A 12593-nucleotide genomic window follows, 5' to 3' on the forward strand; every position below is an offset into this window, starting at 1 on the left:
GGCTGTGCTGAGGGGGAGCAGGAGAGGTGCTGCTGCGGTCCTGCCTCCTGTGGATGTGGGAGGCACTCCTCCAGCCACACGCAGCAGCCTCTAAAAACCCCACCATGGGCTCATCACGTGGCTGCATCCCGACCCTCCTCACCTCACCTGCCTGCAGGTGTGCTCCCTGGCCCAGGGGCACAGGGCGAGTCCGGCCTGGCCTCTGCCTGCAGGGATGCTCCTGAGCATGGTGCTGGGATGGAGCGTGGGGCACCAGTTCTGGGCTGCCCAGAGGCTGCAGTGGGCTGCTCACAGGGGGAAGCACCTCTACCAAGCACACATTGCAGTGGTTGCTTAATCCCTGCTAAGAGTTTGGGCAATGCAGGGGTTCCTTTGCCCCTTTGGCCTCTCCTCTGCTGGGTGAGCCTGCAACAGGGAATTCCTGGGTTTTATACATTGCTGTGGTTCAGAACCAGCCTGGGGCTTGGGCTGTGCTCCCACACACTCACTGCTGCTTCAGCATCTCTCATTTCCCAGCTAGGGGAAACCAAGGCACAGAGTGATGAAGTTGCTGAGGAGAAGACAAAATTGCTCCTGCCCCAGGAACAGGGCTGGAGCATTGAGCTGCTTTTGAGACAGTGCCTTCGAGCTGTTCCACGCAGCTGCACCCCAGGGAGCATCCATGGTGGGCACGGAGGTAGGTGGGTGCCTGGGTAGGAGCAGCCTCTGTGAGCCAGTGGAGGAATGTGGGGGACTTGGCACGCCTCTGCCCTCAGAGCAGGAAGCAGGAATGTGGCAGGGGGGATTGGGGCAGGTGATAAAAGAGCTAAAGTGCTACCTGCCTCCAGAGCCTTCCTGTCCTTTCCCAGCAGAGAGAAGGAGCCTGGGGGCAGAGCTGTCTGGGCTGGTGCTGCTGGGCCTGCCAGGCACTTCCTCTGGGGAAAAGGATGCTGAAAGCAGCTCCTTGTTCTCTGCATCCATCTCCAGGCCAGTGGGACACAAGGACTTGCCAGGTGCAACAGGTCTGGAGGCCATGGGGAGGGCCAGGTCCCTGTCCCCCTGACCATCACGTGTTTGCCCATCATTTCATTAGCGAGCAGCTGCTAAATGCCTTCCTGTGCAAGTGGCAATGCTATGAAAAATGGCCCAGGAGTGGGTCTGACAAATTGTTGGGGTGACTGGTGCCAAACCAAAGCCCTGGGAGAATGTGCCCCTCTCGATTCATCCCTTCCTATCCTATTGTCCCTGTTCACATTCGATCAATAGCCACAATTAGTGGGGGGCTATTTGTCTATTGCCCTTCTCCTCTCTTGGCTCTTTGAAGTTGGAGCTAATTTAGGTGCCTCTGCTCCAGGAACCCAATAAATCAGGAGCCAGGGCCTCGGGGATAGGGGAGGACCAGGCAGCGGGACTTCAAAGGGAAGTGAAGCTTGCACATATTTCTGAGCACTCACCTGTGCTCACTATGGCTCCCTTGTTCTCCCCAGCAGCCCTCTGGCTGCCCAGTCTTGCTCTGCCCAGGAGTGGATGCTCCTCCAGCCACTGACTTACCCACTGAGCTCAGGTCAGGAGCAAGGAGCTCTTTGGGATGCTTGAATGCCGGCAGGATGTGCATGCCAGTTCCACTTAGGGGTATGCCTGTCCAAAACCCAGCTATGCAAGATGTATCCCTGCCATGGGGATGGGTTTGATGAAGGCAGGAGGTGTGGTACAGAGCAGACATGGAGAGGACTGATCTGGGCACAAATCCAGTCTCTGCTTGGGCAGAGGCAGGTGCAGAGAGCAGGCAGCAGTGCTGAGGCTGCCCCATCCTGCACAAAGCCCCTATGAAACGCTGCTGGGGATTCCCAGCATCTTGGCTTTTGGGATTCAGCCCCAGCTCTCGGAAGCGGGCAAGGGCAGACCATAAATCACTGGCCATGGGATGCCACCCGCTGCCTGTAATTAGTGCATCCCGTTGGGCTGTCCCCACCTCATCCTGGATGCTTCCTACCTAGGTGCCCATTACAGGGTGGGAGGCCAGCAGGAACGCCCACCCAGGCCCTGCTCCCTCGGCCCCCACTGATTTATTGCCATGCGCTGGAGAGATTTATGGGCTGAGATGGGGAGCCAGAAATGTGCTGTAAAGGCTCTGCCGGGCCCTTCTGCCTGACAGATGATGAAAGAGCTGTAATTATCCGTCGCCATGCATAAATCAGGCCACTCACGGCACCCGCCTGCCTCCTCCCCAGCCTCCACAGAGGGGTTTGACCCCCGGGGATACCCCACCTCCCCAGCACATGTCACTGGGGCACTGCTGACTGGTGGGTGCTTGCCCATCCTGGGCAGCATCTTCACATGCTCATGGGTCCCACAGACCAGAGGCCTGGTTTGGGTGTCTTCACCCCCAGTGCTACTGCTGAGGGGGGTGGCTGCAGCCCAGGCAAAGAGCCCTGGACTGGCTGCTTCTCACCCACATCCACCCAGCACCCCCAAACTGCTGCTGCTTCCCAATGACAGCTGATGGGGCCACTGGGAGATGAACAGCACTCACTGGAGGTGAAACGTTGATGGGGTAGTGAGAAGGCAGCCAATATGTGCTGGGGGCTGCCTGGCTCCTGGCAGTGTCCCAACACCATCCATCCTCCTCGGGGAGGCTGCACCTTGGGAAGGGAAACACAGCTGTGCTGGAGGGGCAACACGGAGAGGGAGCTGGTGGTGCTGAGGCATGAGAGCCAGGAACTGGGTTCTAGGTAGATGCTCACCCTTTGTGCTGGCCCCTACTCTTGGGTGGTGATGGAGGAGAAGGAAGAGGCAGTTGTGACACTGCCTGCACCCTGTGGGTGAATAAATAGGGTGCTTTGTTCTTGCTGGGGCAGGGCCAGGTGGCACAAGAGACACAGGCTTGTGAGTCAGCCACAGCCAGCCATCGTGCAGTGCATGGGAGGAGGCAGAGGAAGGCTGCACTGCCTGAAGGCTCCTGCCTCTGCCCCTGGCACCCTTCGAGGTCTGTGCCCCAGTTGCACGGCAGGAAGAAACCACTGAGGGTTGGAAAGCTTCATCCTGTGGGGTGGCACCGAGCCGGACACACGTGTTGGCCTGGCAGCTGAAATGCAGCAGGCACACACACCGTGACAGAGAGTGGGCAAAAAGCCTCACGTGGGCCTTCATCACCCTCCACAGGAGTTTGTGTCCATCCTGAGGCCAACAGGGCAGGCAGAGCATCACTGGTCATAGGATGATGGCCAGCAGATGCGCACACGGTGGCTGGCGAAGGGCAGCTCAGTGGCTCAGCAGCTACCCCGCGCCTTCAAGGCTCAGTTGCTGCTGGCTCGGGGAGCGGTTTCTCGCAGCATGTGGGATTATTTGTGCCATTCGCTGTCGCTCCGTTGGCTGCTCTGCCGCTGCCGCCCCAGGCGCACAGCATCCTCGCGGCTCCTGCGGGAGGTGCGGGTGGAGGAACCGATCATCCAAACAGCCGGGAACGCAGCACTGCCCCGGCTCGGGCTCCCCACCTCCGTCCCCTATGAAGCCCGCTTGGGACGCTCCAGGGACAGAGCGGCGGAGGTAACCGGTGACCGCCCGCTCCCTCCACCGCCGGCGGCCGGAGCCGAGCCGGGGGCGGTGTCCGCGCTGCTCCCCGCCCCGGCAGGGCCGGGCCGAGGCGGGGCGGGCCGGGGGCGGACCCCGACGTCAGGCCCCGCGGCGGCGGCGGCGGAGGGGGGCGGAAGGCGGCGGTAGCGGTGCCGGGGGGAAACTTCGGTCCGGGGCGGGGATGGCGGCGGGCGAGGCGGCCCGGGCGGACTTCGCTCGGCACTGGCAGGCGGAGTTCCCCGGGGAGCCCGCGCCCCGAATGGAGCTGGGCTCGGTGCGGGCCATGGAGCGGGAGCTGGAGCGCTGCCGCCGCCACCTGCGCCGCCTGCAGCGGGCGCTGGCCGAGGAGCGGTTCAAGGTGGGGTACCTGGAGGCGGCGCTGGCCCGGGCTCCCCCCCCACCGCCGCCCCTGCCCGATGCCCCCCGCACGACGCCCGGCCCCGGCGGCGCGGCCGCGGGCAGCTCCCCGGAGGGAGGCAGCGGCGGCAGCTCGGACGCGGAGGACGCCTCCTCGGCAGGTGGGTGCCGCGGGGGCCGTGCCCGCCCTGCTGCGGGGCATCCCCCGACACGTACTGGGGTGTTCCCAGCCCCAGCGCCATGGGCAAGGGCATCCCCAGCCCTGCTGCTGTCCACCCTGAGCTCCCGCGCCGTGCCTAAGGCGCAGTCAAGGGCACAGCGTGCCGCTCCATCCCCATTTCCCCATACCGTGCCACGCTGCTGCTGAGGTCATCCCAAGGGCCTGTGTTGTCCCTGTCACACAACCACTGCACCCCATGCTGTGGCATGGCAGAGGATCTGACGGTCTCTCCAGGCTGTCCCCATTACACAGCCAGGGGGATCCCTTGTCATTGCATGGTTGAGGTCACCCCAAGCCCTTGTGCCATCCCCATCAAACATCTAATGCCACCTGCAGCCCTTGTGCTGTCCCCATCCCACCATTAAGGTCACCCCAAAAGCTCCTGTGTCATCCCTGTCCCACTTCCAAGGACACCCCGTGCCGAGGCCTCATCCTTGTGCATGTGAGGACGGAGCATGGCCATCCTCTATAGCAGGCTTTTGATGATGTGCTACTGGCCCAGGAGCCACCTCTGGGGCTGGGACACTGGGAGAGTCACTTTCTCAAGGTGTGACCTGGCTCATGGGGACACCTCTGCTCAGGTGACACCCTGTGACCTCCCATGGGGAAGTCCTGGAGCAGCTGAAGCAGCAGCATGCCGGGGTGATGAGGTGTCCCGGGGCGTTCCACTGGGTGGATTGAGGACGATGTTGTTTTGCAAGTGACTGGCTGTTTGTGGCACTGAAGGCGCAGCCGGTGAGTGCTGTCACCCATCACACTGTCCTACTTCCAGCGGCCTGCAAGTTGTTATTGCATCAGCTTTAAACCAGGTTCAGGTGCTGTGCTGACAGCTAGAGAATGTCACTTCTTACATTGCTAATTCTGCAGCTGACTGGGGTTAACTTCGCTCTTGCTCGATGTTTAGCGTGGTGGTTTTTCCCCGAGGCTATATCGTGCTTGGTTAGGATTGCCTGGGTAGCAAGTGCTCTGATCTCAAACTGAGCTTAATATTTAGTGTAATTTGTGTTTATCACATTAGACTCAGAGCTCAGTTTCCATTTTACCTTCCTGAGCTGAGTGTCCAAAGTACACGGCTGCTCTTGGTGTTGTCTCCGTGCTGCTCCAGGCTCCCTCACTCGTGTGTTTGTGCCTCTCCCCGATTGGCGGGGACCAGCTGTGGGATCCTGCTCCCAGCCCCATGGTGAAGACCAAGGACACTTGATGTGCTGCCCTTAAATGGCCACCCAAGTCTCTCTCCATCACCCCATCAATGGGCACTGGTTCTAGTTTCTGGAGAGCTGCTCAGCAGCCAAGGGGAATCAAGGGCATCGGAGCGACCAAGCACAAATCCATCTGATTTACACTCGGATCTTGTATTTTATGTATTCAGGGCAATGCTCCTGAATGCTTCTGAACACCCAGGACTGTGCAAGGGACCCTTGTTAAAGGGGCTTCCTTGGAGCACAGTGTAAGCCCCTGAGGGTCCTGGCTTCATGAGCCAGAGGTGTCCTCCAGCCCCACGCCATGGCTGGAGCAAGACCTTTGCAGCTGGTTGGGGTGAGTCTTTTGGGCAAGACCTTGAAATCCAAGTTTGCATCTGCTGCGGTTAAATGTGGCCTCTTCCTCATCTTCTTCCCCAAAATGGGTCTCCATCACAGTCTCAGCTCCTGCACTCATCTGAGGATGCAGCATCCCCTTCACCAAGCCCCCGGCTCCTTGCTCCATGGCACAGCCAGGTTCTGTTGGCTGCTACGATGAGCTCTCCCCAGCCTTTCCCCAGGCCTTTCCCAAGAATCAGCACTTTCCTTTGTTGTACGTGAATAAGGGTGCTTGTGTGTGCTGATGGTGCTGACATTTAAAAGCAGAATTGGAGAGTCCTGTAAGACCATGTGGTCATTGCTCAGATCCTCCTTTCTCTGGACACTTGGTTAACTTTGTGCTCCGCTTGTTTTCTTCTCACTTCTCTTTAGTTTTCAGATATAATTAAAACCTCCTGATGGCAGTGCTGTTTGCTTCTGCAGGTGGTGTGTAACTTGGTTAGCATTGCTCTGCCTGGGTCCCTCAGTGTTTTAATGGGAATTTGGGAGCTTAATGGCACCATGGCTGTGGCTGAACGTGGTTGTTTCACTGTAACCTATAGCAGCACTGTCTGGACAGCAAGCAAAGGAGTATTGAATATTGCCTTTATGGGGATTACTGGGGAAAGACAGTGGTTTTCTTTAAGTAGCTTGTGATTAATCTGATTTTAAGTGAGGAAATCTGCAAGATGCCTGTTTGCGGCTATTGCATGAGAGCAGCGGGTGTGACAGCCAGATACATGATCCTGGCATCTGAGATAACGCCTGTGCCAGCTCACCCGGGACCAACAAAATCTGAGCATCAGTGACCAGATGGCTAAAAACAAAGCGTGGAAAGGACTAAAATTCCCTTCATCTCGAGCATCACCTCTCCCTGTGGCCAAACACGCAGCTGGCCTCGCAGCTGAGCGTGCACAGTGCTGTGCGTGGCCGTGCCGGTGGTGGTCGGGGTGTACTGGATGCTGCCTCCATCACATCACCTCCCTTCTCCCTTTTGCCACACATGAGTCCGGGGTGAAGGGTCTGGTGCTGTGGGTTGGTACCCACAAGGAAAGGGTGGGATGAGTGGGCAGGAGGTGACTTGCTGGTGACCAAGAGGAGGGACTTAGTGATGCTCATCAGGAGGTGCTTTGTGTCCAGCAGCTGGGTAGCGTGTACAGAGGTGGAATAAACCCAAGTGCTGGGTGTCCCTGCTTTGCCCTTGGGAAGTGGAGAAAGAGCCTGGCTTTGCCATGGAGCTGGGATGCTGTGGGAGCTCCTAAAGCTCCTCTGAAGGCTGCTGGGTTTGGGAGATCCCCAACCTGCCCTTTGCAGCACCCTGCACCCCAGAAACGCGAGCTCTGGAGTGGGAAGCGCTGACATAGCTGGAATAGTCCACGGCGGGGCTGGCTAGCGGATCTGGTTACAGCTGCGCCTGCGAGCTGTACTGTAAATGAAATCCCCAGCCCTCCGTTTAGCTGGAATTACACTTTCTGCCATGGAAAGATCCTGGAGTCATGTGGGCTGTTCTGCTCACCCTGCCACACCGCCTTACCTTGGGAAATGGGAAGGGAGGCTGCGGGTCCCTGCCTCAAACGATAGTGAGCACAGAAATGCGGCAGCATCAGTGTGTGAGCCAAAGGGCTGAGATGGGAAAGGGGACCTGGGGCATCTGAGTCCCCAGGGAGTCCCCCCCATCTCATCCCTGCACACCTGGCTGGGGGCTGGATTGCCATGGGTCTCATGCGGGGGGGCTCCTGGCATGGTTTTGGTGAAGGCAGGGCTTGTTCTTGCTGCTCCATCCCTGCTTTAAGCTCAGGCTGCTGATGGCAAATACATGATATTGCAAAAGTGGCATCTCTGGCCTGGAGAAACTCCTCTGCAGCCGGGGATGATGGGGCAGTGCTGCAGGTAGGGCTGTGTCCTGCTGTACTGAGCCACCCTTGAGCCTTGCTAGTTCCTTGTCTCGTTCTTGGAAAACCCACTAAAACCCCAGGAAAAGGAGAACAGAAAATAGCGAGCAAAGTCCAGAGCTTACCCCAGTGCATCTCTTACCGTCTGGAATAGGTTGCTGTGTCCAAGAGGTGAAGGAGCAGTGATCCCACATTGCCTGGGAAGGTGCCACATTGCATTGTCTGTCCATTTATTTCCCCTCGTTCCGCACCAGAAGGGGACCTGGGGGTCTGTGCTGGAGCAGGGAGGTGCATACATGGGGGTTACCCCTCCCCAGGAGCCCATCTACCTCCTCTGTGTCCTTATAGTGATTGTTTGATACTTCATTGTATTTCCCCACTGCTGGGAAGTGCCTTTTTGGCTCTGAAGATGCGGAAAGTTCCTCCTCTGGCTGGGGAGCCTCAGTGTTTAATTTTAACTGCTTAGGTGAGGACAAAACCGCAGTGTGTGTGTGTTTGCCTGCTGGGAACCTTTGAATCATCTCCATCTGCTCTGGGGCCCGGCAGCATTTCAGGAGGTGGCTTTTCTCCACCACAAATGATGGCAGCATTGACAAGAACGCCTGTGTGATGTGGGGCTGCCTCCCCAGAGAACGCTGGTGCCTGAGATGGGGTCTGCAGGGTTAACGCTGGGGCAGGTTGGCACTGCTGAAGAAAATCATAAATGAATGTTCATGGGGCTAAAAAGCTTTTGAGTAGAACAGTTTAAAAGCAGAGCTTTTAAATGAGAGCAGTAAGTGCTGGTTGCTGGAGTAACTTCCTTGTGATGGGCAAATAGCGGAGGGCTTGTGAAGGAGCTGGAAGAGCAAAGGGGAAGCTCTAGGGCAGCGTACGCAGCATCTGCTGGGTGGAGGAACAGTGCTTCCAGGAGCCAGCACGCTGGGAATGCCGAGCAGGATCGATGTGTGGTGGAACCGGGATCCCTGTCAAGCGGGCAGGGGGATCATGGGTGAGTGGGCCCTGATGCTCCTGTCTCTATGGCTGGGTCTGGCTTTCCCCTGTGCTGCTCCCCTCTGCCATAGTCCTTGCATCAGCTGAACGTGGTTGCAGTGGGAATCTGGCTGCTGCCCAGCATCATGAACCTGCATCTCCTCTAAACCAGATCCTCAACATCAGTGTGAGCATTCCCAGGGAGTCTTCCTTTTCTCCCTCGCATGGCTGTGGTACTTGCTTTCATCAGCCCAGACATGCTGACATCTCTCAGATAGGTCTAGCTCCAGCATCCCTGCGCATCCCTGTGTGCCATTGGCTGAGCATGGTCTCACTGGCTGGGTATTTGCCCCCCAGCAACTGGGGCAGAGATGATGCTGAGCTCCCCCAGCTCAGCAGCATTCAGATGGTGGGCAGTAGTGCTGGGCTCTGTCAGCACCGGTGCCCTGCAGAGGGGAAGGAGGGGACACAGTTCATCTTTGGGTTTCAGCAGTGCCATGGGCTGTACCTGCGACGGGGCAAGCACTTTGGCTTGGAGGTGGCTCCGGCCCCCCAGGCTCGGTGCAGTGGTGGTCACTTGTGGGGCAATTGGCGGTCCTCAGGTAGGAGCAGCGGCAGCAGCAGGGCACAGAAGAAGCCCTCATTAGGTGGCTGGCTCCAGCCAGAAGTGCCCTGCGGGGCCTGAATACATTTGCATTATAAGTCTATTGAAATCTGGTTTGGTTTTTCTTTTCCCCTGGAAAGACACTTCTGTGCAGTGGGGCTCTTTGTTTGGCTGATTCCTCCTCCCCTCCTGCCCAGTGATGCTGCCAGTTGGGATCCCAGTGGATGGCTCTGCTCTCTCTGGTGCAGGATGCTGGTCTGCTGTGGCCAGCCCTGCAGCAGTGAACAGAGGGAGATGCTTTCCCCCGTGCTGACTTTTCCCTGTGCTTCCCTTGGGTTAGAGGGAAGGAAGCCTGCTTTAGCCGAGGCAGCTCACTGAAGTGTGCATCCATCCCAGGAAAACAGTGCCTGCGTCCCGGTTCATGGCACGGCTGTGTTTGTCCCGCTGAGCAGGCGCTGGGAGGTTGGCCAGGGCTGAGCAGCAGGAGGGAGCGAACGGATCTCGCTGCATCCTCGAGAGACGTCTTCAGATTGACTTGGCTTCCCCACCCCTTGTGACTTTATCTGTGTTTGCTAAGCGAGATAATTTGCATATGTAGATCAGTAGAACAGCAGCAGCGCGTCTTGGCTCTCTTGGCTGTAGCCTGAGCAGAATCACAGAGGATGTCCTGCAGATCCGCCCCGAGATAAATCCCAGTTCAGGGATTGTTTGAAGCTCTGGCACACAGGGAGAGCTTTGTGCTTGGACCAGGGCTTTCTGCCATGGGTGGGTTTTGTTCTGACACTGAACCAACACCTCTTCCTGATCCTTTGCAGGGCCTGTGTTGGGAAGCAAACCTGGCCGAGCTGTCTCAGCAGTGCTGGCACTGAGGCTGGGTGGAGAGGAGCAGCCTGGGGCTGTAGCGCTGGCAGACATGGCCACAGTCTCCTCCCTCTCAGAAGAGAGACGTGATGCGATAACTGGCTCAAGCCTTCATCTTCATCAATCTTAGAGGTGTTTTCCTGCAAGCAGCCACCACCTTTCTTTCCTTTGTCTGGTATCTTGAGAAGCCAAGGGCACTGCTGCTGCGCTGGGTCTCTGCCCTCTTCCCCATGTGTGCTGGGGGCGGACCTGCTCAGTTTAGGCCTCCTGCTTGGCTCCCTGCAGAGTGGGGAGCTGCAGGACCGTGCCCTGGGGCTGTGAGTGGAGTTTAGAGGTGATGCAGTGCAGACCTCAGGGTTTCCATCCGGCAGAAAAGTGATGCTGGGGGAGAAGTTTAATGCTGAGTTCAGCTGAGGAACAGCACATTCAGGACACCCAGCAGGAAGGATCTGCTGCCCTCCTTGGTGGAGAGGGTGGAAACATCTAAGTTTATTCCTCTTTTCCCTCTCTGCAGTCTCTGGCAAGGAGAGAACTGCTGCTGTGCTCCAGTGGGGACAGCCCAGACCTCCCAAAGAGCCCAGCAGAGCGGGTGCTGAAGGAGCTCGGAAACGTGGACTCTTGGCTGGTGGCTGGCTTGGGTTCTAACTTACAGAGGAGATTTAGGTCGGAGATAAGCAATACATTCTTCACTGTGGGAGTGGTGACACACGGGAACAGGCTGCCCAAGCAGGTTGTGAATGCTCCATCCCTGGCAGTGTTCAAGCCCAGGTTCGATGGGGCTTGGAGCAACCTGCTCTAGTGGAAGGTGTCCCTGCCCGTGGCACGAACTGGATGATCTTAAGCCCTTTTCCAACACAAACCATCCTGTGATTCTATGATCTTCCACCACCAGCCCCAGCCCCAGCCCGGCCCTAGACAAGCCCCGAGGTTCATGTGGCCGTGGCTGGAAGAACCTCTTGCACAAGAGTCCCTAAATAGCAACGTGTGGGCTGGTGGGCAGGGGCTAGACAGACGCCAGGCGGGCAGCGTGGGGCTGGCCCATGGCAGGGAGGAGCTGTGGGACTCGGGATTTGGCTCTTGCTGCAGCGATGCTCCCAGCTGGAGCTGTGCTCTGGTTGGAGCTGGAGGCGGAGAACATGGGTGACAGCATCTCCTCACACCCAGGGCTGCTCTGTGTCACTGCAGGGCTGCAGGTGCTCCCCCCCCAGCCCTGTGGAGAGGAAGGAGGTTAGGCTCTTTTGCTAGTTTGGGGGTTTGGCTGTTGCTGTTGTTTTGGCAAACATGAAAACAGCACGGAAACCAAAGTGAAAAACAAAGCTCAGTGGTTTGATGGGGCTGGTTTGTGCCAGGGTTGGTGTGTGCAGCACAATTTGGGCATCCCAGTGCATGGGGAGGCTTCCTGGGACACCCACCCAACCAGGCTATAAGACACATGCCAGCTTGGGCTGTGGTGGTGCTGCATGGTGTTACACGGGGGGTGACCAGCCAGTGAATGGGCAGGAGTGGCCAGGAAGCGTGCCTGGCAGGGAAAAGAACGTGGAAAAACCTCTGGATTGCATGCAATGAGCTGTGCTTGGAGAACCAACCACCCCATGGCTCTGCAGCCACCGGGATGGATGGGGAGCAGCTGCACCTTGTGCTGATGATGCTGATGCTACTATTGCTGATGCTGCTACCGTTGGTGCTACTGTGGTGTCCCCAGAGCGTGGTTTCCTGCTGTGAACAGGGTTAATGTGCTCAGCCAAACCACTGTCACCTTCCTGGTGGCTCGCTGTGCTGGGTGGCAGGGCCTTGTGTCGAGAGGGGCTGCGGGGGCTGCAGGGTTTGGCTGTGGAAGATGGAGGGGACTCTCTATTGGAATCTTTAATGGATAGAGCAAGGACAGGCCGTGGTACCTGGAGCCTAGGCAGGAGCAAATGGGCAAGTTGGTAGGAGATGGAGAGCAGCAGACACTGTCACATCGTGGCCACCCTTGGGCACAGCGCTGTGCTAATGGCCTGGGGACAAGGGAAGTGTTGGCACCAGGCATTGCAGGGGTGATGGTGCCCAGCAGCATCCCTTGGGGTGGCTGTGCGGGGCGCTGGGCTCCCCGAAATACCTGGGATCGGGGCAGGCAAGGGGTGGGAAATAGCAGCCATGTGGCTGCACCCTCTGACTCAGCACCCAGTGACTCACAGTGCGTAGGGTGGTGGCTGTGGCATGGGTCCTTGCCATGCCTGGGCTGGCTACAGCCCCCGGCAGGCAGGAATGTGCCGGCACAGCAGTGGCTCCTCACCCTGGATGCCGGTGGCTCCATGTACCACAGCCTTGGCATTCCTGCGCTCCCCAAAATGTATTGGCTGCATGTCCAGGCAGCGTGGGCATACCTGGGAGCAGGGATCGGATGGTGGCAGTGCCTCGGCAGCGTCCTCTCACGTTTCCCAGACAGAGCAATTGCCGATGCCACCCGTGTCCTGGCACTTCATGCTCCAGTGGCTCTACCTTCCCCTTGTGCCTGGCGGAGCATTATCCCTCCTGCCCTGTTCCCATCTGGTCCAGGCCCATCCAGGCAAGATGCAGCCGAGGGCACTGGCAGGGAATAC

General features: G+C 58.2%; 1 protein-coding gene across 1 annotated transcript in view; it reads left to right on the plus strand.

The window, feature by feature from the left end:
- Nucleotides 1-3741: 3741 nt before the first annotated feature.
- ABR (ABR activator of RhoGEF and GTPase) overlaps nt 3742-12593 on the plus strand; it is a 39467-nt gene continuing 30615 nt past the window's right edge. The window contains exon 1 of the mRNA XM_061470194.1: nt 3742-4070. Within this exon, the coding sequence (XP_061326178.1) occupies nt 3812-4070 (259 nt within the window). The 5' untranslated portion in view covers nt 3742-3811. The remainder of the gene's footprint in view (nt 4071-12593) is intronic.

The sequence above is a fragment of the Pezoporus flaviventris genome, unplaced genomic scaffold, assembly GCF_033815535.1.
Source record: "Pezoporus flaviventris isolate CSIRO_AGI_PZ_B2104156 unplaced genomic scaffold, CSIRO_AGI_Pfla_v1 ptg000063l, whole genome shotgun sequence".
Taxonomy (NCBI): Eukaryota; Metazoa; Chordata; class Aves; order Psittaciformes; family Psittacidae; genus Pezoporus; species Pezoporus flaviventris.